General features: G+C 47.2%; 1 protein-coding gene across 1 annotated transcript in view; it reads left to right on the top strand.

Moving 5' to 3' along the window:
- RND2 (Rho family GTPase 2) overlaps positions 1 to 26,959 on the top strand; it is a 156,136-nt gene that overhangs the window by 86,552 nt on the left and 42,625 nt on the right. Inside the window, exon 3 of the mRNA XM_030220583.1 lies at positions 22,407 to 22,516. Coding sequence (XP_030076443.1) covers positions 22,407 to 22,516 — 110 coding nt within the window. The remainder of the gene's footprint in view (positions 1 to 22,406; positions 22,517 to 26,959) is intronic.

The raw sequence follows: 26,959 nt of genomic DNA, 5'->3' as shown, positions 1-26,959 counted from the left end.
TTGAGTATAGATGGATTCAGCCATTGTCATGATTGGCAACCTACTAGACAACTCCTGAGGCCTCCTGGGAAGATTTGCCCAAGGTCACAGCTAGTGTCAGGAATAGTACCAAAACTCAGATTTCCAGCATCCCAGTGAATTAAGCCAGTCATCTTCCCATGCCTCTTCTGCCGATTCAAAATGGCTGCCGAGAGTTGAAGTGACCTCGTGAGACTTCAACTCTCGGCTCTTTCCTGCTCCAAAAAGGTCACTAGACCACCAGGGCAGTGGTAAGGGGAGGGGGGAGGGGGAAATGTGACAGGGGGTGGAGGGAGGGCGTGAAAGGGGGCATAGTGGGGCGTGAAAGGGGGCGGGGCATGTGTCCTCCTTTTTGGGGGACAAAATATGGTAACCCTATCTAGGGTTCTCCTCTTCTTCCTGCCACAGTTGTTTCCTCAGCAGGGCATGGCAGTGTGTGTTGGAGACTGGCATAAGCGTGTAACCATAACTGATCTGCATGCCAGATGGAAGTGTCCTGCAGGTTTCCCAGCCCTGCTTTACAGCGAGAGAGGACTATAAAATAATGACAAAGTAGGAATGACCCCCACTTGACTGACTGTACATTTGTCCTTTAGATTGTAAGCTCTTTGAGCAGGGACTGTCCTTCTATGTTAAATTGTACAGCGCTGCGTAACCCTAGTAGCGCTTTAGAAATGTTAAATAGTATATCTGCCCTCAAACTGGCATAATCCTGTGCCTGGATCCAGCTCATAATGGCCTATGGATGATCTACAATAAGCCACTGCTACAAAGTTCTTCTCAGAAAGAGTCCTATCTTTCACCATAGGCTGGCAATCGGTGTTTCCCCGCTCTTTGAATACACTATGCTGTAGAAATAGTGTCTCAAACTCTCGCTACATTCCCTTCCCCACCCCTTCTACAAGTCCCTTTGTTCACAAAATAATGAAAGGTATGTTAGATAGAATTTTGAATCGAGGTCTTTCGGCAGGAATATCAAATTTTAATAGGTACTGTCACCAAAGAATTACAGCTATCACTGGTCGTAAGTACAGAAATTAATTACGAAAGCTCAGAGATCAATCAAGAAGATTTAGAGAGAAGGCAGGGGAAAGGCCTCCAGGGGAGAAGGTTTAGAGCAGTGAGCTGAGAACAGAGAAGCCAGGGTTCAAATCCCACCGCTGCTCCTTGTGACCCTGGACAATTCACTTAACCCTCCATTGCCTCAGATACAAACTTCAGCTCTTCAGGGACATGGAAATAATCTATGTAACTTACCTTGAGCCACAGTCTACTGAAAAGATGTGAGCTCAATGCAGTTCCTCGTTCCCTTTCCCCACAGACATCTGCCTCACCAGAAAACCACCATTAACTTTTCCTTGATGAACGTCAGGGCTGTCTCAAGAGCCTGCCCCCTGTAGACCAACATTTCGCTTCTGTTGCCTACTCCCCTAACCTGTAGCCAGCATCTTCCCTTTTCTAAACCACCCTTCCCCCCACTCCCACCAAGTCCAGTATGTCATAGTAACATAGTAGATGATGGCAGAAAAAGACCTGCATGGTCCATCCAGTCTGCCCAAGACAAACTCATATGTGTATACTTTACCTTGAATTTGTACCTGTCCTTTTCAGGGCACAGACCGTATAAGTCTGCCCAGCAGTATTTCCCGCCTCCCAACCACCAGTCCTGCCTCCCATCATCGGCTCTGGTACAGACCTTATAAGTCTGCCCTCCCCTATCCTAGCCTCCCAACCACCAACCCCTCTTCCCCCCCACCTGCTCCGCCACCCAATTTCAGCTAAGCTTCTGAGGATCCATTCCTTCTGCACAGGATTCCTCTATGCATATCCCATGCATGTTTGAACTCCGTTACCGTTTTCATCTCCACCACCTCCCGGGGGAGGGCATTCCAAGCGTCCACCACCCTCTCCGTGAAAAAATACTTCCTGACATCTTTCCTGAGTCTGCCCCCCTTCAATCTCATTTCATGTCCTCTCGTTCTACTGCCTTCCCATCTCCGGAAAAGATTAGTTTGCGGATTAATACCGTTCAAATATTTGAACGTCTGTATCATATCACCCCTGTTCCTCCTTTCTCTCCTTTTCTACCCTGACTCCCACTGTATTTAGCATCTACCCTCTCTTCTGTTCTTCCTGCTGGATCGCCCAGGCCAGAAGGTAAATCAGCACGGCCCAAGGCCTCTCAGCACAGGCCTGCATTCAAGCACTACAGTATGCATCCTACCACATCTAACACAAACTTCCAGTCAGAGGGTAGAGGTTCAAGGGTATGGCTTTGATATACCACCTTTCTTTGTTATAATCAAAACAGTTTACACTTTTGTTATGCACAGGTACGGTACTGTCTCTGTCCCTACTGGGCTCACAGTGGGCAGGATGTGGCAGGACTGGAGTGTATGCCTGTGTTGGATAGCTTCTGCCATGCTGACAGCAGCTTTCGAATGCTGCTCTCCTGCTGCCCTAGGCAAGTGCCTATTCTGTCTAGTGGTAGGGCTGTTTTTTTTCGCCCCTTTCCCCTGACTCCTTGGCATTTTCAGGTACTGTCTGCCTGTTGTTCTTGGGCCTTCTGTGGCACCATCCTGCCTGTCTAGGTCCCCCACCCCCATCACCATGTCCCCAACAAAACCCAGCCTAGCACAAGCAGTAGACTCTCCGAACCTTTTCCAGCAAAGCGCTGAAAAACTTTGTTCAGAGAGCATGAATTTTAATCAGCCAAGGAAGCAGTTGAAGTCAATTTATGCACATCTTTTGTTGAAATGCTGCATTCCTGCTGTAATTTGTACCTTTGGGGCAAACTGGAGAAAACTTTCTAGCTGATGTAAGCAGTTAGGCTGGTTAATTGATATTTAAGGATCTCCAGGTGTTCTTGTTTAGAAATTGAAGTGGGTTTTTTTTTCCCTGCCGCTTTTTGACCTGACGTGTGTTCATCTAGGGTTACCATATTTGCGGAGACGAAAAAGAGGACACACACAAAAAAATGACGTGCCGCCCCAGACCTTCCCTGGCCCTGCTCCTGTCCTACCCTGCCCCACCTGCAAAGTCACCTTGATTCCCCCAAGGAAGCCAGATTCTATAAGCAGTGAAAATACTGGTAAAAGTAACAGAAATGCACTTTCTTCCATAGCCTAAATACAAAATTAGAAAGGGACGGGAAATAGGACTTCATATACCGCCTTTCTGAGGTTTTTGCAACTACATTCAAAGCAGTTTACATATATTCAGGTACTTATTTTGTACCAGGGGCGATGGAGGGTTAAGTGACGCCTAGTCACAAGGAGCTGCAGTGGGAATCGAACTCAGGATCAAAGTCCACTGCACTAACCACTAGACTACTCCTGCACTAACCACTCCTCCACTATATATAAATGTATAAAGAATATACATTTCCAAAAAAAACCAAACATCCATGAGCAGCATATTCCCCTCTCCTGTCCACCTCCCTTCTATCCATGTGCTGCATTTCCCCCTTTTCCCTTCCCTTCCCTCCCCTCCCAACTACCCCTTCTCACCCTCCTATCCAAGAGCAGCTTGCCTCCTTTTCTCCCTCCCCTCCTGGGCTGACCTTGCAGCCCTGGTGGCCTAGTAGCCTCTTCGGGACAGGAAAGAACCCCACTCTTCCCCCCGCCCCCCCCCCCCCCCCCGCTACCGCCGCTTCTTGAAAATGGCTGCTGAGACTTCAAGCAGTGGCCTTGCTAGACTTCTGCAAAGTTTCGGCAGCCCTTTTCAAGAAGCAGAGGTAGCGAGGAGATCGGCGGCCAGGAAAGAGCGGAGTTCTTTCCTCCCTCAAAGAGGCCACTAGACCAGAGTGTGCTACAGTAGGCTGGGGGAGGGGGGGGAGAAGGCAAGCCTGTCCGCCGGCCTGCCACTCAACCCGTCAGCCCAGAAACCCAGACAGATGGGCTGGCTGGAGAAAAACCATCTGGACCCCTGACAGTCCCCTCAAAAGGAGGGAAATCCGGACGTATGGTAAACCTATGTTCATGTGTTCTCCAGACCTCCTGATTCTAGCTTACTTTCTGAAGGAAAAGGTGGTTTATGAGATGTGTATATGTTGGGGTACCCCCGAACATCTGGTTTTATTTTGTGTCCTACCTACCCACACCCACGTTTTAGGACAGGAGGGACTCTGGTGGCAGGAGGGGTATTGTTTTGATCCGCATACATGCAAGAACTGTGGACGCACACACCCCAGAAAATTGATGCCCTTGGTTCCGTGTAAAATTGATTGTTTTTGTTTTAAGTACAGTTAATTCAAATGAGAATTGGAGCTCTCCTGCCCCCTCACACAATTGTTTCATTGTGCTTGAGAAATGTTTCAGAATGATCTTTCTACTTTTTATAAACAGTAGCCCGAAATGTGCACATCTTTCGGTCTTTTGTTTAGAGATGTATTTGAAACGGGGGGGGGGGGGGGGGGGGGGGGGGGGTGTAACCAGACATCCAATATTGGCCAGGCCTGAGCTGAAAGCGAGTGGGCACGAAAACCCTGCCTGCCTCCCCACCCGGCATCTTTCCCCCAGGCGATGGGGGGGGGGGGGGGGGGATTGTCTGAGACCCTGCCCAGAACAAAATCATACCTGGTCCTTTATTTTCAGCTCTAGGTGACCAAGGGAAAGAAATACACAATAAAAAAATTATATACAAAGGCCTTTGGGAGAGAGAACAGAGGGTCTCGCAGAATGGCAGTGAGGCCACTCAGAACTGTCTCACAGCATAAATTAATTGGTTACATCACAAATCATGGGACACAAACTTTGAAAGACCATTGGCTAGTTTATATTCTGCTTACATCTGCAAGTTCAGGGGTTCAGGGTACTTTCCAAAACTGCTAGTGGTTCCAGTAAAGTCTAACATTTATAGAAATGCGGAAATATACATTTTTCCATATTACTAACTGCATGCACAGACATCTGCATATTTCTCTTACTACTACTACTACTACTACTATTTAGCATTTCTATAGCGCTACAAGGCATACGCAGCGCTGCACAAACATAGACGAAAGACAGTCCCTGCTCAAAGAGCTTACAATCTAATAGACAAAAAATAAATAAAGTAATCAAATCAATTAATGTGAACGGGAGGGTAGGTGGAGGCAAGTGGTTACGAGTCAAAAGCAATGTTAAAGAGGTGGGCTTTCAGTCTAGATTTAAAGGTGGCCAAGGATGGGGCAAGACGTAGGGGCTCAGGAAGTCTATTCCAGGCATAGGGCGCAGCAAGACAGAAGGAGCAAAGTCTGGAGTTGGCAGTAGCGGAGAAGGGAACAGATAAGAAGGATTTATCCAGGGAACGGAGTGCACGGGAAGGAGTGTAGGGAAGGACGAGTGTGGAGAGATACTGGGGAGCAGCAGAGTGAGTACATTTATAGGTTAGTAGAAGAAGTTTGAACAGGATGCGAAAACGGATAGGGAGCCAGTGAAGCGACTTGAGGAGAGGGGTAGTATGAGTAAAGCGACCATGGCGGAAGACGAGACGGGCAGCAGAGTTTTGAACCGACTGGAGAGGGGAGAGGTGACTAAGTGGGAGGCCAGCAAGAAGCAGATTGCAGTAGTCTAAACGAGAGGTGACAAGGGTGTGGATGAGGGTTTTGGTAGAGTGCTCGGAAAGAAAGGGGCGGATTTTACGGATGTTGTAAAGAAAGAAACGACAGGTCTTGGCGATCTGCTGGATATGAGCAGAGAAGGAGAGAGAAGAGTCAAAGATGACCCCAAGGTTTCGAGCTGAGGAGACAGGGAGAATGAGAGAGCCATCAACAGAAATAGAAAACGGGGGGAGCGGGGAGGTGGGTTTGGGGGGGAAAATGAGAAGCTCGGTTTTGGTCATATTTAATTTCAGGTGGCGTTGAGACATCCAGACAGCAATGTCAGACAACCACGCTGAAACTTTGGTTTGGATGCAAGGTGAGATATCAGGGGTAGAAAGGTAGATTTGGGAGTCATCAGCATAGAGATGGTAGGAAAAGCCATGGGATAAGATTAATGAACCAAGGGAAGAAGTGTAGATAGAAAAGAGGAGGGGACCAAGAACAGAACCCTGAGGTACGCCGACAGGCAGAGGGATAGAAGTAGAAGAGGATTCCCTTTCAAACATGCGTGTTTTTAGTGACTTCCCAGAATCCGAACAAAACTGTTAATGCAACAATCTGTAACTAGGTTAAATGCATCTGTGCTGCTCTGTCTTAGAATGATCTCAGTTTCACATTTTTAATGTTTCTCTTATTTATTGCACTTGTATCCCACATTTTCCCACTTATTTGCAGGCTCAATGTGGCTTACAAAGACCTGTTATGGCAACGCCATGCCAGGATAGAGAAATACAGTTGGAATTACAATGAGATCAAGGATGACAACGAAGAACTAAGCAGACAGTTATAGAAAGAAGACATTCAGAATAAGGGTGGGGTGGTGATGTGTAATAGTTAAGCTCTGGATTCTCGTAGTAGGCCTTGTTGATATTCCCTTCTGAGCTGGGGGTGCTATCATTTTCATAGTACATCCTTAATACCGTGTTTCCCCGAAAATAAGACACTGTCTTATATTAATTTTTGCCCCCCAAAATGTGCTAGGTCTTATTTTCAGGGGCTGTCTTATTTTTCGGGGAAACATCGGGCTTGGATTGGGGTAGGCCCGCACGCCCTCCGTCGTTCCCGGAACTAACCTTAAACGCCTCCTTTCACCTTCGCAGCAGCAGGGCAGGCCACTCCTTCCTTCCGTGCCCCGCCCTCGCCTGACGTAACGTCCGCGAGGGCGGGGCATGGAAGGAAGGAGAGGTCTGCCCTGCTGCTGCTTGCTGCGAAGGTGAAAGGAGGCGTTTAAGGTTAGTTCCGGGAGTGACGGAGGGTGGGTGGAGGGGGGGCCCGGCGACCTTGGGTGGGTGGGGGGGGGGGGCCTTGTCCGGCTCTCGGCAGCCCTGCTTTCAAACAAAAATTTGCTAGGTCTTACTTTTGGGGGAGGCCTTATATCTACCAATTCAGGAAAACCTCTACTAGGTCTTATTTTCGAGGGATGTCTTATTTTCGGGGAAACAGGGTACCATCAGGGGGTTGTCTCTTAACTGCACTCTCTCGAGCCCCACCCCCGGGTACCTTTGAAGTCCTTTAGTTCTTTGGTTCTGCGCTGAGAGTGAGCAGCTACCACCATAGCAGCCAGCTCTGTGGGTGCTGTGAGTGTTTGAGCACCCCCAATATTGAACAGACTCCTTGACGGAGCTTGACGGAGTTTAAAAAGGGGTTAGATAGATTCCTAAAGGACAAGTCCATAGACCGCTATTAAATGGACTTGGAAAAATTCTGCATTTTTAGGTATAACTTGTCTGGAATGTTTTTACGTTTGGGGAGCGTGCCAGGTGCCCTTGACCTGGATTGGCCACTGTCGGTGACAGGATGCTGGGCTAGATGGACCTTTGGTCTTTCCCAGTATGGCACTACTTATGTACTTATGTACTTGACTGTATCCAGGGAGAGGTGATTTCCATTGGGTTTAGCACACCCAATAATTCTTGAAAAGTTGGCTGCTATAGCAGCAGCAGCTTAGCCCCAGGCCTTCCTTCCAACACAACTTCCTGGTTCTGCAAACAGGAAGTTGGGTCAGAAAAAAGGGTTGGAGCCAGCGCGAGCAGTGGGTAGGAGTCGCTGCTGGTGAAGAGCCGAAGGATTTAAACTGAGCTGGGGGGGGGGGGGGGGGGGAAAGAAGGTTGAGGGAGTGCAGTTTATTTAATATATTTGTAACCCGCCATCTAGGTGGGGTACAACATGACACTAAAAATAAATTAAAAAATTAAAAAAACATGCCTAAAAAACACACCAAACAGTCAATGCCCCAGAAACACCTGGAAACCCTCCCCTCAAACAAAACACCAGGTTTTCAACTGGGGAGGGGAGGGGAGAGATTCCAGGAGCCTTCAGCTTGCGGTTCTTGGATATGCCACTGATTTGAAAGGCATTGAAATGTACTATAAAAGTTATTGTCTGTGTTTATTTTACGGTACATTTTGGTGGAAGTCTGGTCTGGCCAATTCTGGTGGGTGCCCCTGCCAGTTTTACTGGAAACTCCAGTAATAGATCAAAGATTTATTGCTATTAGCTTGGGGGATGTGGTATGAAATCTATAGATTTTGCTATATAATTCCCTTTGTGGGTTGAATATTATCACGTCCAGAAAGCAACTGACTTAGGAAAGCAAAGGGGAGCCCAAGGTCCAGGGTGCTGATAAAGTCTGATGGAGTGGGGGTGGAAAAGTAAGGGGTCCTTTTACAAAGGTGCGCTGAAAAATGGCCTGCAGTAGTTTAGATGCAGGTTTTGGACGTGCACAGAATCATTTTTCAGCTCACGTACAAAAAATGCCTTTTTAAAATTTTTACTACAAATGGATGTGCGACAAAATGAAAATTACTGCGCGTCCGTTTTGGGTCCGAGACCTTACTGCCAGCTATTGACCTAGCGGTAAAGTCTCATGCGGTAACCGGGTAGTAATGACCTATGCGTGACAAAAGCCACTTGGTGCGTGGCCAATGTGTGTGGCAGAAAGTAAGTTATTTTCCGGACACGCGTATTTGATGTGCCCCAAAAATGAAATTACTGTAAGAGCCATGCGGTAGCTGAGCAGTAACTCCATTTTGGCGCACTTTTGGCATGCGTAGACGCTTACGCGGCTTAGTAAAAGGGAGGGGTGGGGGCAGCAGAATGGGGAAAGGCATTACCAGATCTTCTGCACCCTCACAATGGAAGAGGTTAAATGATTCAGGTGTCTTATTGTGGCCCCAGCAAAGAGGGTTAGCCAGGAAGGTACCCTGGCAGGGCCCGACAGTGGTGCCAATATTTCTGACAGAAAGACAGAGAGGGTGTGACCTTGTAACCTCAAAGGGGGCCTTGCCTGCTAAGGACAGTACATTGCTTTGCATTTCTTTCGCACTTCCCTTTGAAAACTCACAATCTACGTAAGCCGCCCCCACTCCACCCATGATTTGACCATATCTTTTTGGCAAAAGTAAATCGACAGTTTCTGTTTTTGTTTATTCTAGAGCTTGGTATTACTGCAATTCAAACACCATCAAAGTGGTTTACGATGAGTAATCACAAGCTCGAAGTTACATAAACCGAGAAAGCAAGAGGAACTGTGCCAGTCCTATCACTAATGCCAAGAACCTCCAGCTCATCAGCAAATGCCAGCTCAAAAAAAGAATTTAGATAGGGAAGATTCCAGCCTAAGATATTTGGGAAGGGAATTCCACAATAAAGGACCAAAATAGAAAATGCAAGGAAAGCGAGTGCAGGAGTGGCCTAGTGGTTAGGGTGGTGGACTTTGGTCCTGGGGAACTAAGTTGGATTCCTACTTCAGACACAGGCAGCTCCTTGTGACTCTGGGCAAGTCACTTAACCCTCCATTGCCCCATGTAAACTACATTGAACCTGCCATGAGTGGGAAAGCGTGGGGTACAAATGTAACAAAATTAAAATAGATACTATTGGAGATTCTACATGGAATGTTGCTACTATTGGAGATTCTACATGGAATGTTGCTACTATTGGAGATTCTACATGGAATGTTGCTATTCCACTAGCAACATTCCATGTAGAAGGCTGCGCAGGGGTCAGACTCACAGAAGCAGAAGCCTGCGTGGCCACATTGGTGATCTGCAAGGGCCGACTTCTACATGGAATGTTGCTACTATTGGAGATTCTACATGGAATGTTGCTACTATTGGACATTTTACATGGAATGTTGTTACTATTGGAGATTCTACATGGAATGTTGCTACTATTGGAGATTCTACATGGAATGTTGCTATTCCACTAGCAACATTCCATGTAGAAGGCTGCGCAGGGGTCAGACTCACAGAAGCAGAAGCCTGCGCGACCACATTGGTGATCTGCAAGGGCCGATTTCTACATGGAATGTTGCTAGTGGAATAGCAACATTCCATGTAGAATCTCAATTAGTAGCAACAGTGGAGGAGTGGCCTAGTGGTTAGGGTGGTGGACTTTGGTCCTGGGGAACTGAAGAGCTGAGTTCGATTCCCACTTCAGGCACAGGCAGCTCCTTGTGTCTCTGGGCAAGTCACTTAACCCTCCATTGCCCCATGTAAACCACATTGAGCCTGCCATGAGTGGGAAAGCGTGGGGTACAAATGTAACAAAAATAAAATAGATACTTTTGGAGATTCTACATGGAATGTTGCTACTATTGGAGATTCTACATGGAATGTTGCTGTAGAAGTCGGCCCTTGCAGATCACCAGTGTGGCCGCGCAGGCTTCTGCTTCTGTGAGTCTGACCCCTGCGCAGCCTTCTACATGGAATGTTGCTACTATTGGACATTCTACATACGTGCAGGACGTCAGACTCACAGAAGCAGAAGCCTGCGCAGCCTTCTACATGGAATGTTGCTAGTGGAATAGCAACGTTCCATGTAGAATCTCCAGTAGTAGCAACATTCCATGTAGAATCTCCAATAGTATCTATTTTATTTTTGTTACATTTGTACCCTGCGCTTTCCCACTCATGGCAGGCTCAATGCGGCTTACATGGGGCAATGGAGGGTTAAGTGACTTCCCCAGAGTCACAAGGAGCTGCCTGTGCCTGAAGTGGGAATCGAACTCAGTTCCTCATTCCCCCAGGAACAAAGTCCACCACCCTAACCACTAGGCCACTCCTCCACTGCTGCTACTATTTGAGATTCTACATGGAATGTTGTTATTCCACTAGAAGTCGGCCCTTGCAGATCACCAATGTGGCCGCGCAGGCTTCTGCTTCTGTGAGTCTGACCCCTGCGCAGCCTTCTACATGGAATGTTGCTACTATTGGACATTCTACATACGTGCAGGACGTCAGACTCACAGAAGCAGAAGCCTGCGCAGCCTTCTACATGGAATGTTGCTAGTGGAATAGCAACGTTCCATGTAGAATCTCCAGTAGTAGCAACATTCCATGTAGAATCTCCAATAGTATCTATTTTATTTTTGTTACATTTGTACACTGCGCTTTCCCACTCATGGCAGGCTCAATGCGGCTTACATGGGGCAATGGAGGGTTAAGTGACTTGCCCAGAGTCACAAGGAGCTGCCTGTGCCTGAAGTGGGAATTGAACTCATTTCCCCAGGACCAAAGTCCACCACCCTAACCACTGGGCCACTCCTCCAGCGCTGTACAATTTAACATAGAAGGACAGTCCCTGCTCAAAGAGCTTACAATCTAAAGGACACGTGAACAGTGAGTCTGATGGGGGCGGTCAAATTGGGACCGCCCCCATCAGAGATCCCCAAACCCTGCCAACTGAAGATTTCCTCCTCCTGGAGCAGCCAGCATTCTTCCAAGCTGCAGCTGGCAGCACTTACCTTAAACTGTGCATGCTCAGTGCTTTTGCATGTGCAGAAGGGCCGGTCTCGGCATCAGCTCAAGGCAAATGCTGCTGGCTACCCAAGGAGAGAGAATCTTCAGCTGGCAAGGTTTGGGGATCCCCACTAGCTACAACAAGTGTGTCACAAATTTTGGGTGAGCCTGTGTCCAAAGTGGGTGGGCCCAGGCCCACCTGTGGCTAAGCCACTGCGTAAGAGCCTCGTGTATGTGTCGTTCTGAACACTGCATTTAGAACTGAAGATTGGAGTCAGGAGAGCAGTGGGGGAATAATTTAAAAACAGAGAATCGGTATTCAAAATCAATAAAAATAGCCTGTTGAAAAGCGTAGGCAATAGTAGTGCATTGAGACAAATCAGAATGAAGGCCTCAGATTGTGACTCAGAGATCAAACAAAGGTGCATAGAAATTTGGTTGAAGGTGCGGCTATGGTGGTTTTGCTGTCTCTTAGGTTTGTAAAGAGGATGTCACCAGGATCATGGCAGGTTTCAGAGTTTCTTCTCCACATCCCTTCCCCGCCCTGTCTCTCTACAAGCAGGAAACATGGTGTTTTCCAGAGGGCTTACACTGAAGTAGGATGTTCATAAAATAATAAAGTTACATCACTTTGAATATTGACCCCCCCCCCCCCCCCCCCCGCGGCTCCTAAATTAGCCTCTTTGAAAATTTACTAGAGTGAGTTCCTAATGAAGGGGGTCTTTAACACCGCAGCCAGACTCATTTTTGGAACACCTAAATATGAAAGTGCGAAACCCCTCAGAGAGAAACTGCACTGGCTCCCGCTCAAGGAACGAATTGAGTTCAAGATCTGCACGACTGTACACAAAATCATTCATGCAGATGCCCCACTCTATATGCTAAACCTAGTGGACCTACCGCCAAGGAATGCCAAAAGATCGGCCCGCAAATTCCTCAACCTGAACTTCCCCAGCTGTAAAGGAATGAAATACAAACAGGCGTATGCTACTACCTTTGCGTACAAAAGCACACAATATTGGAACGCACTACCCATGGCCCTGAAAACCATAACCAATCTAACAAGCTTTCGCAAAGCTCTGAAAACACATCTCTTCAACAGAGCCTACAAAAGTCACCCTCAATGAAACATATCATTCCTTAAACTACATAAGGCACCTAAAACACCTCTCACACGACCCTACCTAACACCTTTCCATCTGAATTCCTCTTTCACCTCAGCTTATGATTGACTGTTTTTGTTCTTTCAAATCATGTAACGACGTTTTCATTTCCATACCCTGTAAGCCACATTGAGCCTGCAAAAAGGTGGGAAAATGTGGGGTACAAATACAGTAAATAAACTAAGCCATGGTAGAGTTTTCAGCTTGCGGTAGAAATCAACTGGCAGTAAATGCCGAGGCGCCCAATACTGCCAGCTGACTTCTACGGTGAGCTAAAAATGCTACTGCAGCTGAGACCCCCTTAATACTCAAAGTTTTACTAAATTGAGGAGTGTAAAACGTGGGTGCTAATGGGGGTGGATTTAGGACAGGGAAAAAAAATCAGGAACTTTAGCGCTGATTTTCAGCACTAGGCATATATGTTCCTTACAAACGTGATCTGACAGAAATCACCAACGGAATCAAGCTCAGCTTGAATATCATGGACTCGTGGGCAAACGCATTTCAACTAAAACTCAACACAGAAAAAACACACTGTCTCATCTTCTCATCCCAATACAATAAGAACAAACCCACAACCATAAACACCCCAGATTGTACCTTCCCTATCTCAGACAGCCTGAAAATTCTCGGCGTTACAATCGACCGTAACCTCACACTAGAGAACCAAGTGAAATCTACAACAAAGAAAATGTTCCACTCAATGTGGAAACTCAAACACGTGAAACCATTCTTCCCGAGGGAAACATTTCGCAACTTGATACAATCAATGGTACTAAGCCATGTAGACTACTACAACGGAATTTATGCGGGATGCAAAGCACAAATTATAAAGAAACTTCTAAAGAAACTTCAGACCGCTCAAAACACGACAGCCAGGCTTATATTTGGAAAAACGCGATTCGAAAGCGCCAAACCCCTCCGAGAAAAACTGCACTGGCTCCCAATCAAAGAACGTATTGCTTTCAAAATCTGCACCCTGGTTCATAAAATTATCTATGGTGAAGCCCCAGGATACATGACAGACCTCATAGACCTACCAACCAGAAACACAACAGGATCAACACGAACATACCTAAATCTCCACTACCCAAGCTGCAAAGGACTCAAATACAAATCAACCTATGCATCCAGCTTTTCCTACATAAGCACACAACTATGGAACGCATTACCAAAAGCCGTGAAAACAACTTATGATCACCTAAACTTCCGGAAATCATTAAAAACTATCCTGTTCAAAAGGCATACCCTACCGACTCAACTTAAATGCCTGTACCCTGCAACACAACGAAACCAAAGCTCGTAATTAACATGTAATAACTCTTCCTCTCTATGATTCCCTAATGTGTCTGTACACATGAACCTTATTCTACCACAACATTACTGTATTTGTTCATACCGGAATTGGCGAACGCCTTTACGATACTATGTAAGCCACATTGAGCCTGCAAATAGGTGGGATACAAATGTAACAAATAAAAATAAATTACTCATAAATCTAGGCCAATGAACGGCAGGCCTAAATTTATAAGCATAACTTTTAAGCTCCTAAATTAAGATACCTCCCAATGCTTGTTCCTTCTGCACCCAATTCCTTCCATGTTCAATTTACTTATCTGTTAACCCCATTATTCTGCGTTTACTACAAACTGTTTATTCTTGTTATGACTTTGTAATTCTTTATCTTGTTACTATGTAAGCCGCATTGAGCCTGCCTTGTGTGGGAAAGCGCGGGGTACAAATGTAATCCTACTTATAAATGAAGAGTGACCGACGTGCCGCGCATGCGCAGAACAACACAGCTGGTCACAAATCTCTCCCTACATTGTTAGAAGCAGTAAGCGGCACGTAGAGGCCACCTCATACGCTCGCCCCGCACTTTTACAACGCGAACAAAGGGGGGCAGAAAGCCAGTTACCAACCACCCCAGTGGCCGGGATCGCTGCTCCGCCCCTTCCCCGCCGAGGTCGCTACCGCGCCCCCCCCCCCGAGGTCGCCGCCGGCCCCCTTCCACCCGGGCCCTCTCCGTTGAACTTACAGCGCTTCACCTCCGAAAGCGCAGCAGACAGTGGCAGATCGCCTCCCTTCGCCCTTCTTTCCCTCCCTGTGTCCCGCCCTCGCCAAAGTTACTTCACACGAGGGCGGCACACAGGAAGGGAAGGAAGCCCAAAGGGAGGTGATCTGCCGCTGTCTGCTGCGCTTTCCGAGGTGAGGCGCTGTGAGTTCAATGGAGAGGGCCGGCGGCGACCTCGGGGGAGCAGGGGGAGGGGCGGCAGCGATGACCTTGGGGGGAGGGGCGGTAGTGAACTGGGAGGGAGGAAGACGCCCTGGAACTGGGAGGGAGGGAAGGGGCCTGAAACTCGGAGGGAGGGCCTGGAACTTTGAGGGGCCTGGAACTCGGAGGGAGGGAGGAGGGGCCTGGAAATCGGAGGGAGGGAGGGGGGCCCGAGACACACACACTTTGTCTCTATCTCTCTCTGAACTCACTTTCACACTCTCTCTCTCTCTTTCACACAGACACACACACACTCTCTCTCACACACACACACACACACACAGAGCGGGACAGCGACAACGGGAATGTATCCCAGGCACGTCGCTCACACACACCACACATACAGTGAACTCATTGAAGTCCAACAATACCGCACTATACCCCATATAGGTTACAGGAAGATGTATGGGGGAGGGGGGCAGGCTACTCAAAAACGAGCCCTGCTTTGCTGCCTCAAAGAACTGGCTAAGGAGCAAATGACCCTCCACTAGCAGCGCTCTCTCTCTCTCTCACACACATATACACATATAAGATATGAATGCAACTTTGGGGCTCATTTTTAAAAGAGAAAAATGTCCAAAAGGTGGCATAAATCTGTATTTGGACATTTTTCTCACAAACACATCCAAATTGGTATTTTTGAAGCCAATTTTAGATGTTTTTCTATGAAGTCTTGCAGAAGTGCGTTCAAATCAGGGGCTTGTTAAGGGCAGGCTGTGGGCGTTCCTAACTATTGGGACATTTTTCTGCCATAGTGGAACAAGACATTTTGAGCTAGACCTGTGGGTGCCCTAAATGACCAGATGACCAATAGAGGGAATCTGAGATGATCTACCCTTACTCTCCCAGTGGTCATTGACCCCCCTCCCACCCCCCAAAAATGTGATTAAAAACACTACTTACCAGCCTCTGTGCCAGCCCCAGATATAATACTCAGGTCCATTAGAGTAGTATGCAGGTCCCCGGGGTAGTCTAGTGGTGGGTACAGTGCACTGTAGACAGGTGGAACCAGGCCCATACCTCCCCCTACCTGTTACACTTGTGGTGGAAACCGCGAGCCCTCCAAAACTCACTAGAAATCTATTGTACCCCCACCTGCCCCCTTCACCCATACGGGCTATTGTAGTGGTGTACAGTTGAGGGTAGGGGGGTTTGGAGGGCTCAGCAGACAAGATAAGGGAGCTGTTGTACAGCGCTGTGTAACCCTAGTAGCGCTTTAGAAATGTCAAGTAGTAGTAGTAGTAGTACTGTGTACCTGGGAGCATTTATTTGAAGTCCACTGCAGTGCCCCCTAGGATGCCCCATTGCTCTCCTGGGATGTCTGGGTGGCCGGCCTACTAAGAATGCATGGCTTGATTTTGTGTGTTTTTCACTTGAACGTGTTTTCTTTTCGAAAATGGACCAAAATGATAAACGCACAGAGCACAAAAGCATCTAGCAAATAGCCATTTAAAAAAAAAAAAAAGATAGATATTTTTCTGTTTTGAAAATGGCTACATTCCCCACTTGAATTTTGGACATTTTGAGCAAAACGTCCACAGTTGACTTAGACGTCATATCAAAAATACCCCTCTTTGGCTTCTAAGTTTGGTTGAAAATAGGTTACAAATTTAGGAGCATAACTTAGGAGCTCAGCTTTTTTGAATATCAGACCCCAAATTTATTAGCAATATAACGCTTTATAGGAAAACAGATCAACTAGCCAGATGTTAGAATACTTCACATTAACAGCCTTATAGCAAAGTAAATCTGCAAATACCAAATAAGTGGATAGCAAATTAGAAACAGATATATTGACAAAAATGGTACTCTTAGCCTTGCCAACTTCACCCTCTTCTCTCCTTTTCTGTACAGGACAAGTATCAGAGAGGGAAATAAAGAAAGGGGAGGCTTTAGCCCAGTGCCGTAGCGGTGGCGGCTGACACCCGGCGCGGGTCGCCGCTGCACACCCTTCCCCCCCCCCCGGAGCGCATTGTTACTTACTTTGGAAGTGAGGGGCGGGCGGGAGGGCCGATCCGCCCCCGAGTCCACGTCGCTGGGAGCTGCGTCGGCTCCATTGGTTCCTTGCTCTCTCTGCCCCGGAACAGGAAATAGCCTGTTCCGGGGCAGAGGGAGCAAGGAACCAATGGAGCCGACACCCCCCCCAACGGCGTGCACCCGGGGCGGACCGCCCCCCCCTTCCTACGCCACTGCTTTAGCCTTACCCCCTACCCCTTGAGAGATGAAAGGCTGAAGCATAGGTGCCGACTCCATGGGTGCTCGAGCACCCCCAATATTTTAACCCTCCATCGGAAGTTCTGGTTCCAACCCCAGCCAGCCAGCCCGACCTGCCTGCCTGCCCTCTTCTCCCTCAACAGTCCTCCGTCCCCGCCTTCTTGCTGCCCAGAATTTAAAACTCATCTTAACTTGGGTCCTGGCAGCATTATGTTTGTTCGCTCCTTAGATGGGTCCGCCCTGTCTTCTTCTCTGGGTGGTTGTCTTCAGGCGTTTTTTGATAGGTTCTTAGAGGGGGGACTGTCAGTGTCTGCCTTATGTAAAGCGGTGCAGGCTATCCTACCTGCTCCGAATTACGGAGATCTTATTGCTAAATGGCGTCGCGACTTGGGGAGGTCAGGGGCCTTTGTGGACCCACGTACTCTTGTTAAACCAGAGATTTTATTAAGTGTGGGACTGAGCGAATGTCAATATCGTACCTTACATAGAGCGTACATAACGCAGGAACAACTTTTTAAGATGGGTCAGAACTCATTTTATCATGCATTTTGGAGTTGTCCGAATATAAAGAGGCTTGAAGTCGCTAGTTATTTGACAAAGTTGCTAGGCCAAGTAGTGCCATGTTCTCCGGTTGGAGTTCAAGCAGTGATCTTGCAAGACTTCTGCGGAAGTCTTGTGAGGCCGCTGCATGTACTCTCAGCAGCCATTTAGAATCAGCGCCGGGAGAAAGACAGTCTGCAGATGCACCGGGCAGGAAAGAGGGGACTCTTTTCCACTACAAAGAGGTCACTAGACCACCAGGGTACTACACTAAGTTAAATGAGGGGAGGATAGGACACCTGCCAGCCTACCCATTCGTCCGCAAATCTGGACAAACGGGCACACTGGCAAAACTCACCTGGTTGCCCGGCCTTGTCCTCAAAAAGAGGACATGTCCAGGTAAAGCCAGACGTATGGTAACCCTATGCTAGGCAGTTAGCGAGCTGGTGATGTCAGTATGGATGAGTGCATCCATGCCCATTCTCAGCCATAGCCGCCGGGGGGGGGGGGGGGGGGGGGTGCAGGGGGGACAAAGTTCCAAGGGGGGCCCGGTGCTGCAGTCCCATCCGTCGTCGACCGTCTGCCATCTGACGTAACTTCCGCGAGGGCGGGACACAAGGAGGGAAGGAGGGGCCGAAGGGAGGCGATCTGCTGCCTGCAGCGCTTTCACACGGAGGTGAGAGGCGCTGCGATTCAATGCAGGGGGCCCGGCCTGGTGGCAGACGGAGCGACCTCAGGGGGTGGAGGGGGGAGCAGCAGCGGCGACCTCGGGGGGGGGGGGGGCGGCGGCCTTGCCCCGGACCCGGCCCTGTTCTCAGCCCCTGACATACCCCTCCCTAAAAAATAATTACTCCGCGGTTAGCTTTAGCACGTCCTGCGAGAGGCAATTTTTGCTGTGTTGAACACACATTAGCGTCTAACACAGCTTAGTGAAAGGGTCCCTGTGCTTTTGGACTTCTAGGTCTGGCAAATCCCAATACTGGCTCAACCTTTTCCGAATGAACTGCACAGACCTCGTCACCGTCCGTAACAGGTCTCCAGGATACATTTGTAATGCAACATAGTCTGCTGGGAAATCCCTGGTAGGGAACCTGGATCGGAACTTGGCAGAACTCTGGAACCATTTAGAAAAGTCCTTTTGAGCCCTGTGTATAATAGGTACCAGGATCCCCATAGTTCAAGGCAGCCATACTTGAGCACCTGTGCCAAAGATCTCTCTAGAAAGATCCGATTGCTCATTCTTGTTTGCATAAAGCTGGCTATTGGAATGCTTAAAGCGTGAAATGAAAGATTCTTTAACTGGGAGTTGGTTTGCACATCAGTCTGGGCTGCGAGCGAGCTGTCCATACTTGGGTACAAATAATGACACCATTAAGTAATGATGGAAGGAGGTGTGGACTGATGGACTGTAAAATCTCCGTTCCAAAAATTAATGGCAGCCACTGAACTCCTAAGTACCTTGTAAGCATGCCGTCTGATTTCTTTACAATCTAATTAGCCATTTTATTATTCTTTGGAAGAGCTTCCAGGTTTGTTTGGGTTTTTTTTTTAAAGGCATTCCTATTTTATTTCAAATATAACGCAATGACTCAGTTAAACAAACCTTAACTCATCTTTCAAGGGTAGGGCAGAGTTAGTATGGCATGGGGTTGGAGAAGAAGGGGAGGGTGGTCTACACCTTAGAGGCTGATGCTCAAAGCCGGGCACAAAAGCCCATGACACAAGAAGTAGCTAAGCGATGCTCAAAGGAAGGGGAGGAATGTGCCTGGTAGATGCACGCAAAAGTTTTGGGGAACGTGCAGCTCTCGTGCGCTTGTCCAGACAAAACCAGACGTTGCAAGCAAGCATACATTGGCACTGTTTTGCACTTTTAGATATGAACCTTTCAAAAATTATTTGCACTTTAAATTTTTGAAAGTTCATATTTAAGCACAGAAAAACGGGCGCCAAGGTGTGCTTTCTCATTTGCTCAGATTCGCGCACCTGTTTGTCTCACTGTAAGCGCTTAAACCTTGCACAGACTTTCTTCCACTTTATTTATTTATTTATTTATTAGGATTTATTTACCTCCTTTTTGAAGGAATTCACTCAAGGCGGTGTGCAGTAAGTTCCTATATCGGTGCCACATTGGCCACCCTCCAATCTTAAGGTACTACTACGGATGATGTTAAGGACAGGTTACATATTGCTAACAGCAGATCAGCAATTTCATGCTTGAGTTCTTTGAGTACCCTGGGATGTATGCCATCCAGCCCAGGTGATTTACTACTCTTTAATTTGTCAGTTTGGCTCAGTACATCTTCCAGGTTCACCGAGATTTCTTTCAGTTCCTCCGCATCATCACCCTTGAAAACCATTTCCGGTACAGGCAGATCAATCTCTTACATCTTTTTCCGTGGTCACCGTAGATGGAATTACTGTCTGCAATTGTAAAAACTGCCCCTGAAGCAGGTACTGAAGTGCCGAAACATGTTGGGTGTGTGGGCATTTTAACTACATTTACAGTTTCCACTTTTATTTATGGCTGCTTTTAATAAAATAGAGGAGAAATCCGCCAGAGGACGGAGAACTCTAGACACCCCACGGACAACAACAAGAAATGAGATAAAAGTGGGAGGACGACCAAGGATTCCAAAGACTGAAAGGATGTATAATAATGAAGATATTTATTGAGGTATCAAGACTCAACACAATGTCGTGTTTCGGCCGTTAGGCCTGCATCAGGAGTCTTAATGCCAAATGCCTTTGGGAACTATTTGATGAAGGCAAATCCTCAACAAAAGAAGGTCTTTAGAAAGACCGTTGTAAAGCTTATTGCAGCATTCCATTACAAGCGCTGTGTCCGAGGAGACAACGAAGCGCGTTTAACTTTACAACCTTCTTTTGTTGAGGATTTGCCGTCATCAAATAGTTCCCAAAGGCATTTGGCATTAAGACTCCTGATGCAGGCCTAACGGCCGAAACACGACGTTGTGTCTTGATACTTCAATAAATATTTTCATTATTATACATCCTTTCAGTCTTTGGAATCCTTGGTCGTTGTCCCACTTTTATCTCATTTCTTTAATAAAATAGAAACAGAAGTTAATTGATACTACCTGTGTACACTGCTCTGTATTTTATTGATATCCTGTGGGCAGCATTTTTTAGACCTCCTTTTTTTCCCCTGTGACTTTGTCTCTTATCCTGTTACAGAAGTGGCACTCGAGGAGGGAAGGTGGGCAATTTAGCTCTGCCTGTTCTGTGCCGCATTTCTTTTTTTTGCCACCTCCTATGTTCTGCTGCTTTTCGAGTCCCCTTTAGTCATAAGTACATAAGTAATGCCATACTGGGAAAAGACCAAGGGTCCATCGAGCCCAGCATCCTGTCCACGACAGCGGCCAATCCAGGCCAAGGGCACCTGGCAAGCTTCCCAAACGTACAAACATTCTATACATGTTATTCCTGGAATTTTGGATTTTTCCAAGTCCGTTTAGTAGCGGTTTATGGACTTGTCCTTTAGGAAACCGTCCAACCCCTTTTTAAACTCTGCTAAGCTAACCGCCTTCACCACCTTCTCCGGCAACGAATTCCAGAGTTTAATTACACGTTGGGTGAAGAAAACTTTTCTCAGATTTATTTTAAATTTACTACACTGTAGTTTCATCGCATGCCCCCTAGTCCTAGTATTTTTGGAAAGCGTGAACAGATGCTTCACATCCACCTGTTCCACTCCACTCACCTATCCATTGGCCCTCTTGTGCCCTGTTGTTGGAATGAATGCAGATCTGACTTCAAGAAGCAAAGCAGGGTCTGATGCAGATGTTGAGCAGCTGTGCAGGTGACACCTGCACTGGCAGAGGCTCATATGAGCAAGCCACACAGCTGGGCAAATGCATCTCTAATGTGTGGTAGTGCATCACACAGTATGACACAAAAAACGCTCGCCTCAGACTTTTTTTGATACAACTGGTTTTGCTGTGCTGTGTTGAACCTTGTCCTGTGGATTTGTTGGAGAATGTGTTAAAGGACTGCAGTGTGGGAAGGGGAAGGAACCTGTTACATAGGAATCATAGGACTGTCAGTAAGGTTGCCAACTAGATCCAGAGTTGCCCAACAGAGTTGATCCAGTCCTGAGTTGTTGTTTTTTTTCCCCCCCTACACTGCATGTAGGGACCTGTAGTCTTGCTTTTCATAGGGGGTGCAGTGGGAAAATCAAAACTACAAGTCCCTGTGTGCAGTGGGCTAAAACCAGGATTGGATCAACCCTGTTGAGTGAACCTGGATCCTTTTGGCAACCCTATTAGTCTAATGCTGGTCACTGGCCCCACTCAGGGGGATGAAGGTAGAGACAGGTGAGATTGTAGCTTGAATAAGCTGTGTGGTATTGCAGAGATGCCAAGTGACTCAGTTCCAGGCTGGAGATGTTTTGGCCAGTCCTGGTTTTGAACTGACTTCCCGAAGCAGTGTGGGATTTGTAGTCCCTGATCCAGCTCATTGAAATAAATACTGCAGGTCCCATAGTGCACCAAGATGGAGTGGTCAGAAATCCAAGACTGTCCCAAAATCTCTAGCCTGGAGCTGGGTAAGTTGGCATCTCTGGTATTGCACTGAGAACGGGCAGATGAGACAGTCTGCCAGTGGTTATGTACTGACCTATATTCTGTTTAAGAATTTAACATTCACAGCTAAGGCTCTTTGTAAATTGTTTTGATGCCTTTCTTAACATATTTTTATTTCAGTAAACTTGGTGAGTTTTATTCTTTTCTCCTGCCATTGCATAATCATTGGCTTTTGACCAATTCAAGTCTTCTTTCTCTGCTCAAGGCGGCAGGTATTGGTGATTATCCGTGTCATCCTGCCTTACCTTTCTCTCCTTTCTTCCATTGCAGGGTCTGCGTATTATGACAATGTTCGCCCACTGGCCTACCCCGACTCGGATGCTGTTCTCATTTGTTTTGACATCAGTCGCCCGGAAACACTGGACAGCGTGCTGAAAAAGGTTTAGTGTTTTCATTTTTTTTCCCCAGCATGACTCCCCCGAACTCACACCACCTTTCCTTCCTTTTATATGGTAGCAGATCTGGTAATGCTTGGACGTGCCAAGTGACCCAGTTCCAGGCTGCAGACTTTATGGCCAGTCCTGGTTTCGAACTTACATCCCAAAGCACTATGTGGGGTTTGTAGTCCATGATCCTGCCCATTGCAAATACTGCTGCATGTCCCATAGTGCACCAGGATGGATTGGTCAGATATCCAGGACTGTCCCAAAATCTCCAGCCTAGAACTGGGTAAGTTGGCATCTCTGAACTCATACATTGTAAACCAGTTTCAGAATGGAGCAGATGGGGTTTGGCTTGGAATTCGGAATCCCATCATGGAGTCTCACTTAGCTGAACTAGTAGGGGGCAGATGGATGTCCAGCCGGCTGAGGCTTGTGGCAGTGAAATCCCACAGTGCTGAAACAGCCAGACCAAAAGAGCTGAAGTGTATGCCGATGGACTCTGCTTTAAAATATTTAATGTCAGTGGATATTTTTAATTCATAGCAAAATTTCTCTCTGCCCACAAGGCCTTGAGCCAGAACAGAGTTGCAGGACATTCCCAGGCTCCAGACTCTGGTCCTCTGTGTTCTTTTCTTTTATCACAGGCCAAGGGCAGGCACTTGGGACTTTCTGTCAAAGTTTTACATTGAGTGTGAGGAGCTAGTCATAGCTGTAGGTTGTTCTGGATCTTTGAATTTGTCCCCTGGGACCATTTTTATATCCGTACTTGTAGGTTTACCCTATGTCCGGTTTTACCCAGACATGTCCTCTTTTTGAGGACATGGTCGGGCAACCGGGAGGGTTTTGCCAGCCTGCTCGTTTGTCTGGATTTGCAGACAAACAGGCGGGCGGGCCTAGTAGTGTCCTATCCTCCCCTTCCTTTACTGTACTGCCCTGGTGGTCTAGTGACCTCTTCGGGGCAGGAAAGAGCCCCCTCTTTCATGCCAGGAGCGCCTGTAGACTGTTGTTTGCTGACTCTGGTCCCGGCACCGATTCAAAATGGCTGCTGAGAGTTGAAGCAGCCTTGCGAGACTTCTGCAGAAGTCTTGCAAGGTCACTCTTGGTGGCCATTTTGAATTGGCGCTGATACAGGAGGGAGCAAGACAGTTTCTGCAGCTGTTCTGGGCAGGAAAGAGGGGGCTCTTTCCTGCCCCTAAGAGGTCACTAGACCGGGGCAGAACAGTAAGGGAAGGGGAGGGGAGGATAGGACACAGGGGTGTGAAAAGGGTGGGGCGGTATGTAACAGGGGTGGGGCAGGGCATGTGTCCTCTTTTTTGAGGGGGAGCAGATATGGTAACCCTACATACATACTTGGCTTGTAAAAAGGGAGGCAGGGTGGAGCGGAGGAGCCTTTCTGGATCTTACCAGACCAAATATTAGGCCTTTACTGCTCATTTGAACAATTACTGTGTGTATTTGCTAGGAGGGGTGTCCATTATAGCTTCTTTGACAAACAGAAGCGTTCTAGGCCAGGCAGAGGTGGGTTCACTTAAATGTGAGGCCTTCTGAGGGCCCTTAACTTTACCTTCATTAGCCTGGAAAGATATAAATGGATCTCCCTTCCCTGAAGTACTAGGCTGCATCACACTATGCTGGAGCCTTTAATCTCCAACCTGACAGATAAAAAGCTAGGTACAAGAAAACTGAACATAGTGGAGATGGGTGGGGGTGGGAAGGAGGGGGGGATTAGAATGGGTATGGTCAGATACTGTTCCAGTGGGGTGAGAAGGAGGAGCCAGAATTTGTTCTGAGGGATGATTAGAATAGAGGTCTGATTGCCATTCGGAGGGAGGGGGAATTGGAATCGGGTTCCAGCTGAATAAGACACTTAGGCGGGGCCCAGTCGATATTCAGCCACTCCCACATGCTGGTGGCTGCTTCTTATCCAGTCAGGCCCAGATATTCAATTCTGAGTCCGCACAATGTCCGGTATTGAATGTGTGGGTCTAACTTAACCAGCGACGGTAAACATTAAATGGTGACTTCTGTTGGTTGAATATTGACCAGCTCTATTATATCTTCTCTCAGTTATCTCTTTTCCAAGCTGAAGAGCCCCAATGCGCTCTGGCCTTTCTTCATAGGAAACTGTTTTGTCTCCTCTGTTGTGGCCCTTCTCAGAAAACTTTTTCTAATTACGATATATCTGTTTTGAGATGGGGAAACCACATCTGCTCACAATACTGAAGGGGCAGCTGTACCATGGATCAGTATAGACACATAATGATATTCTCGGTTTTTATTCTCCTCCATAATTGGTTGGGTGTATGGTTTTTGGGAATTTCACACAGTAGGTTATGGTGGATCATAACTGGAGGTGAGGATTTTCATTCTGATTTGACAGTGAAGGGAATGACATCTCTCTGTTAACGCTTGATCTTTCAGTTCTGCCTTTAAGTTGATTTTGCTGTATTTAATTTTCACAAGCCTGGCAGCTTCTTTGAGAGGTAGTATCTCCAAATGGGTTAGTTTTCTATGTACTCTGACAGCAGGGGCGGACTGACCATTTGGGTAACCGGGCAGTGCCAAAGGGCTCAGAGGCTCTAGGGGGCCCAGAAGCTCTGCCCGACTCGCTGGTGGCCAGAACTCCCTGCAGATGTCTCGCGAGACTACTGCATGAAGTCTTGACCGTCATTTTCAAAACACGGCGGTGCCGGCAGGTGGGGGAATAGTGGCTGCACAGCGGGCAGGAAGGAACTGGCCCCCTCCCCCACAGAGGCCACCAGACTACCAGGACCCCTCAGGTAGGACCGGGGCAGCGGCGGGGGGGGGGGGGTGTCGGACAGCAGCGGAGCTGGGGGCCCAGACCACCCGCAGTGCCCATGGGCCCAGACTACCTTCAGTCCACTCTTGTCTGACAGTAATGAACCTCACTTCTAAACCAGGGTATGTGAAGCGTGATTTCAGTCTTTCAGATTTACTGCTCCTAATTGGCGCACTACTTCCATTGTGTCAAAGACAGCTTCGTAAGATGTAATCTATCAAGGTGAGCTTGAAAGTTCTTTATAACCAAAACAATGGGAAATAGTTCTTTAATCTTTCTGCCTTTCCCCTGTGCCTCTGAGTTTGTGCAGAGGTGTTGACACCTCCTTGTAGGGGCTCAACGCTCATCTTTCTAGTAGTTCCAGAAAAGTGCTGAGTGTGAGAAAAAGGAGGCATGAGCCTGCAGGATATAACTGGTGAGATTACATATAAGAAATTGTGGGGTGAATGCCAGTCCTTTATTATTATATACATTGCATTGGTCATCAGTTGAGTCTAGAATGATATTTAAGGCCTTGTATGATATAGGGCTAGCCGATTTGAAAAAAACATCTGAAAATTTATGCTCAAAAATGGGCACTTTTCTCAAAATGCTCATAATTTGAACCTTCCATCAGTCAAGGAATTTAAAGCAGCAGAAACGCATGCCTAAATGTGGAGCAAGTTTTCGGCAGAGTTGAAATACTGTATGACTTTGCAGGAAAAAATTGAAAACTTGGATTTTAAGGAGTGTTGTAGCTCCTTCTTAAGGGATAAAGGAAGATGATTACAGGTTAGCTTGAGATTGGAAGGGGTGGGTGGTTTGATACTATATATTTTTATTTTTACGATGAATGCTTTATGTTGTAACCCACTCGATACGGTTTGTTAAGCTGAACATGGCGGGTTATAAAACTATGTATTATTAAACTGAATGTGCTATCACAAAGCTTTCTGGAGCTAAAATCCCTCACAGAAGAAGATTCTGTTTCAAACATACAGCCCTCTATTTTACTTTTTAATTCATGAGCTTATGAATAAATTCTTCCAAAAAGATTTCTTTGTAAGACAGAACTCTTCTTAAGCACCCCCTCCCCCAAGTAATTACTTGCCAGCATTTTCTGCCCAGCTTAAAACACAATCAGATTTTTTTTTTTTGCGACAAATCTCCTTTGTTCGGTTTCAAGTGAGCCCAGCCTAGAGCTCGTAAATAGCACCATGCAAATTATTGTCGGTTGCGAGCGATTAAATAACCCTCCCCCACCACGAGGCAGCCAAAGCAGTCGTTTGTTACAGGCCTGGGCTGCATCCTTATGAATAAATTGCATTGTGATCTCCTGGCCTCTTGACCTGCAAAAATCATGGCGAAAACCACAGCAGTGAAGACCTTAACTCTTTTGTACAGTTCCTTCTGTCTGGTCGGAAATGCTTCTGTGTTGGGTGGAGGTTGCGATGCCCACCCGTCCTCCCTCCCTCTGACCTTCCCTTACCGGCTTAAGCAGACAAAGAACCTTCAGATTGCCGATTCAATGACTTCATGTCAGGAAAAGAAATATTTCCCGAAATTTGGGCATGGGAGGTGAGAGGAGGGAATGGCTGCAGTGTGGAGGCCTGTGCGAAGATTTATCACCATCTTGCCATCCTTGGTATAATAGGGGTTAT

The sequence above is a fragment of the Microcaecilia unicolor genome, chromosome 12 (assembly GCF_901765095.1).
Source record: "Microcaecilia unicolor chromosome 12, aMicUni1.1, whole genome shotgun sequence".
Classification (NCBI taxonomy): Eukaryota; Metazoa; Chordata; class Amphibia; order Gymnophiona; family Siphonopidae; genus Microcaecilia; species Microcaecilia unicolor.
The sequence above is the reverse complement of the archived record's forward strand: the minus strand, read 5'-3'. Positions and strand labels throughout refer to the sequence as shown.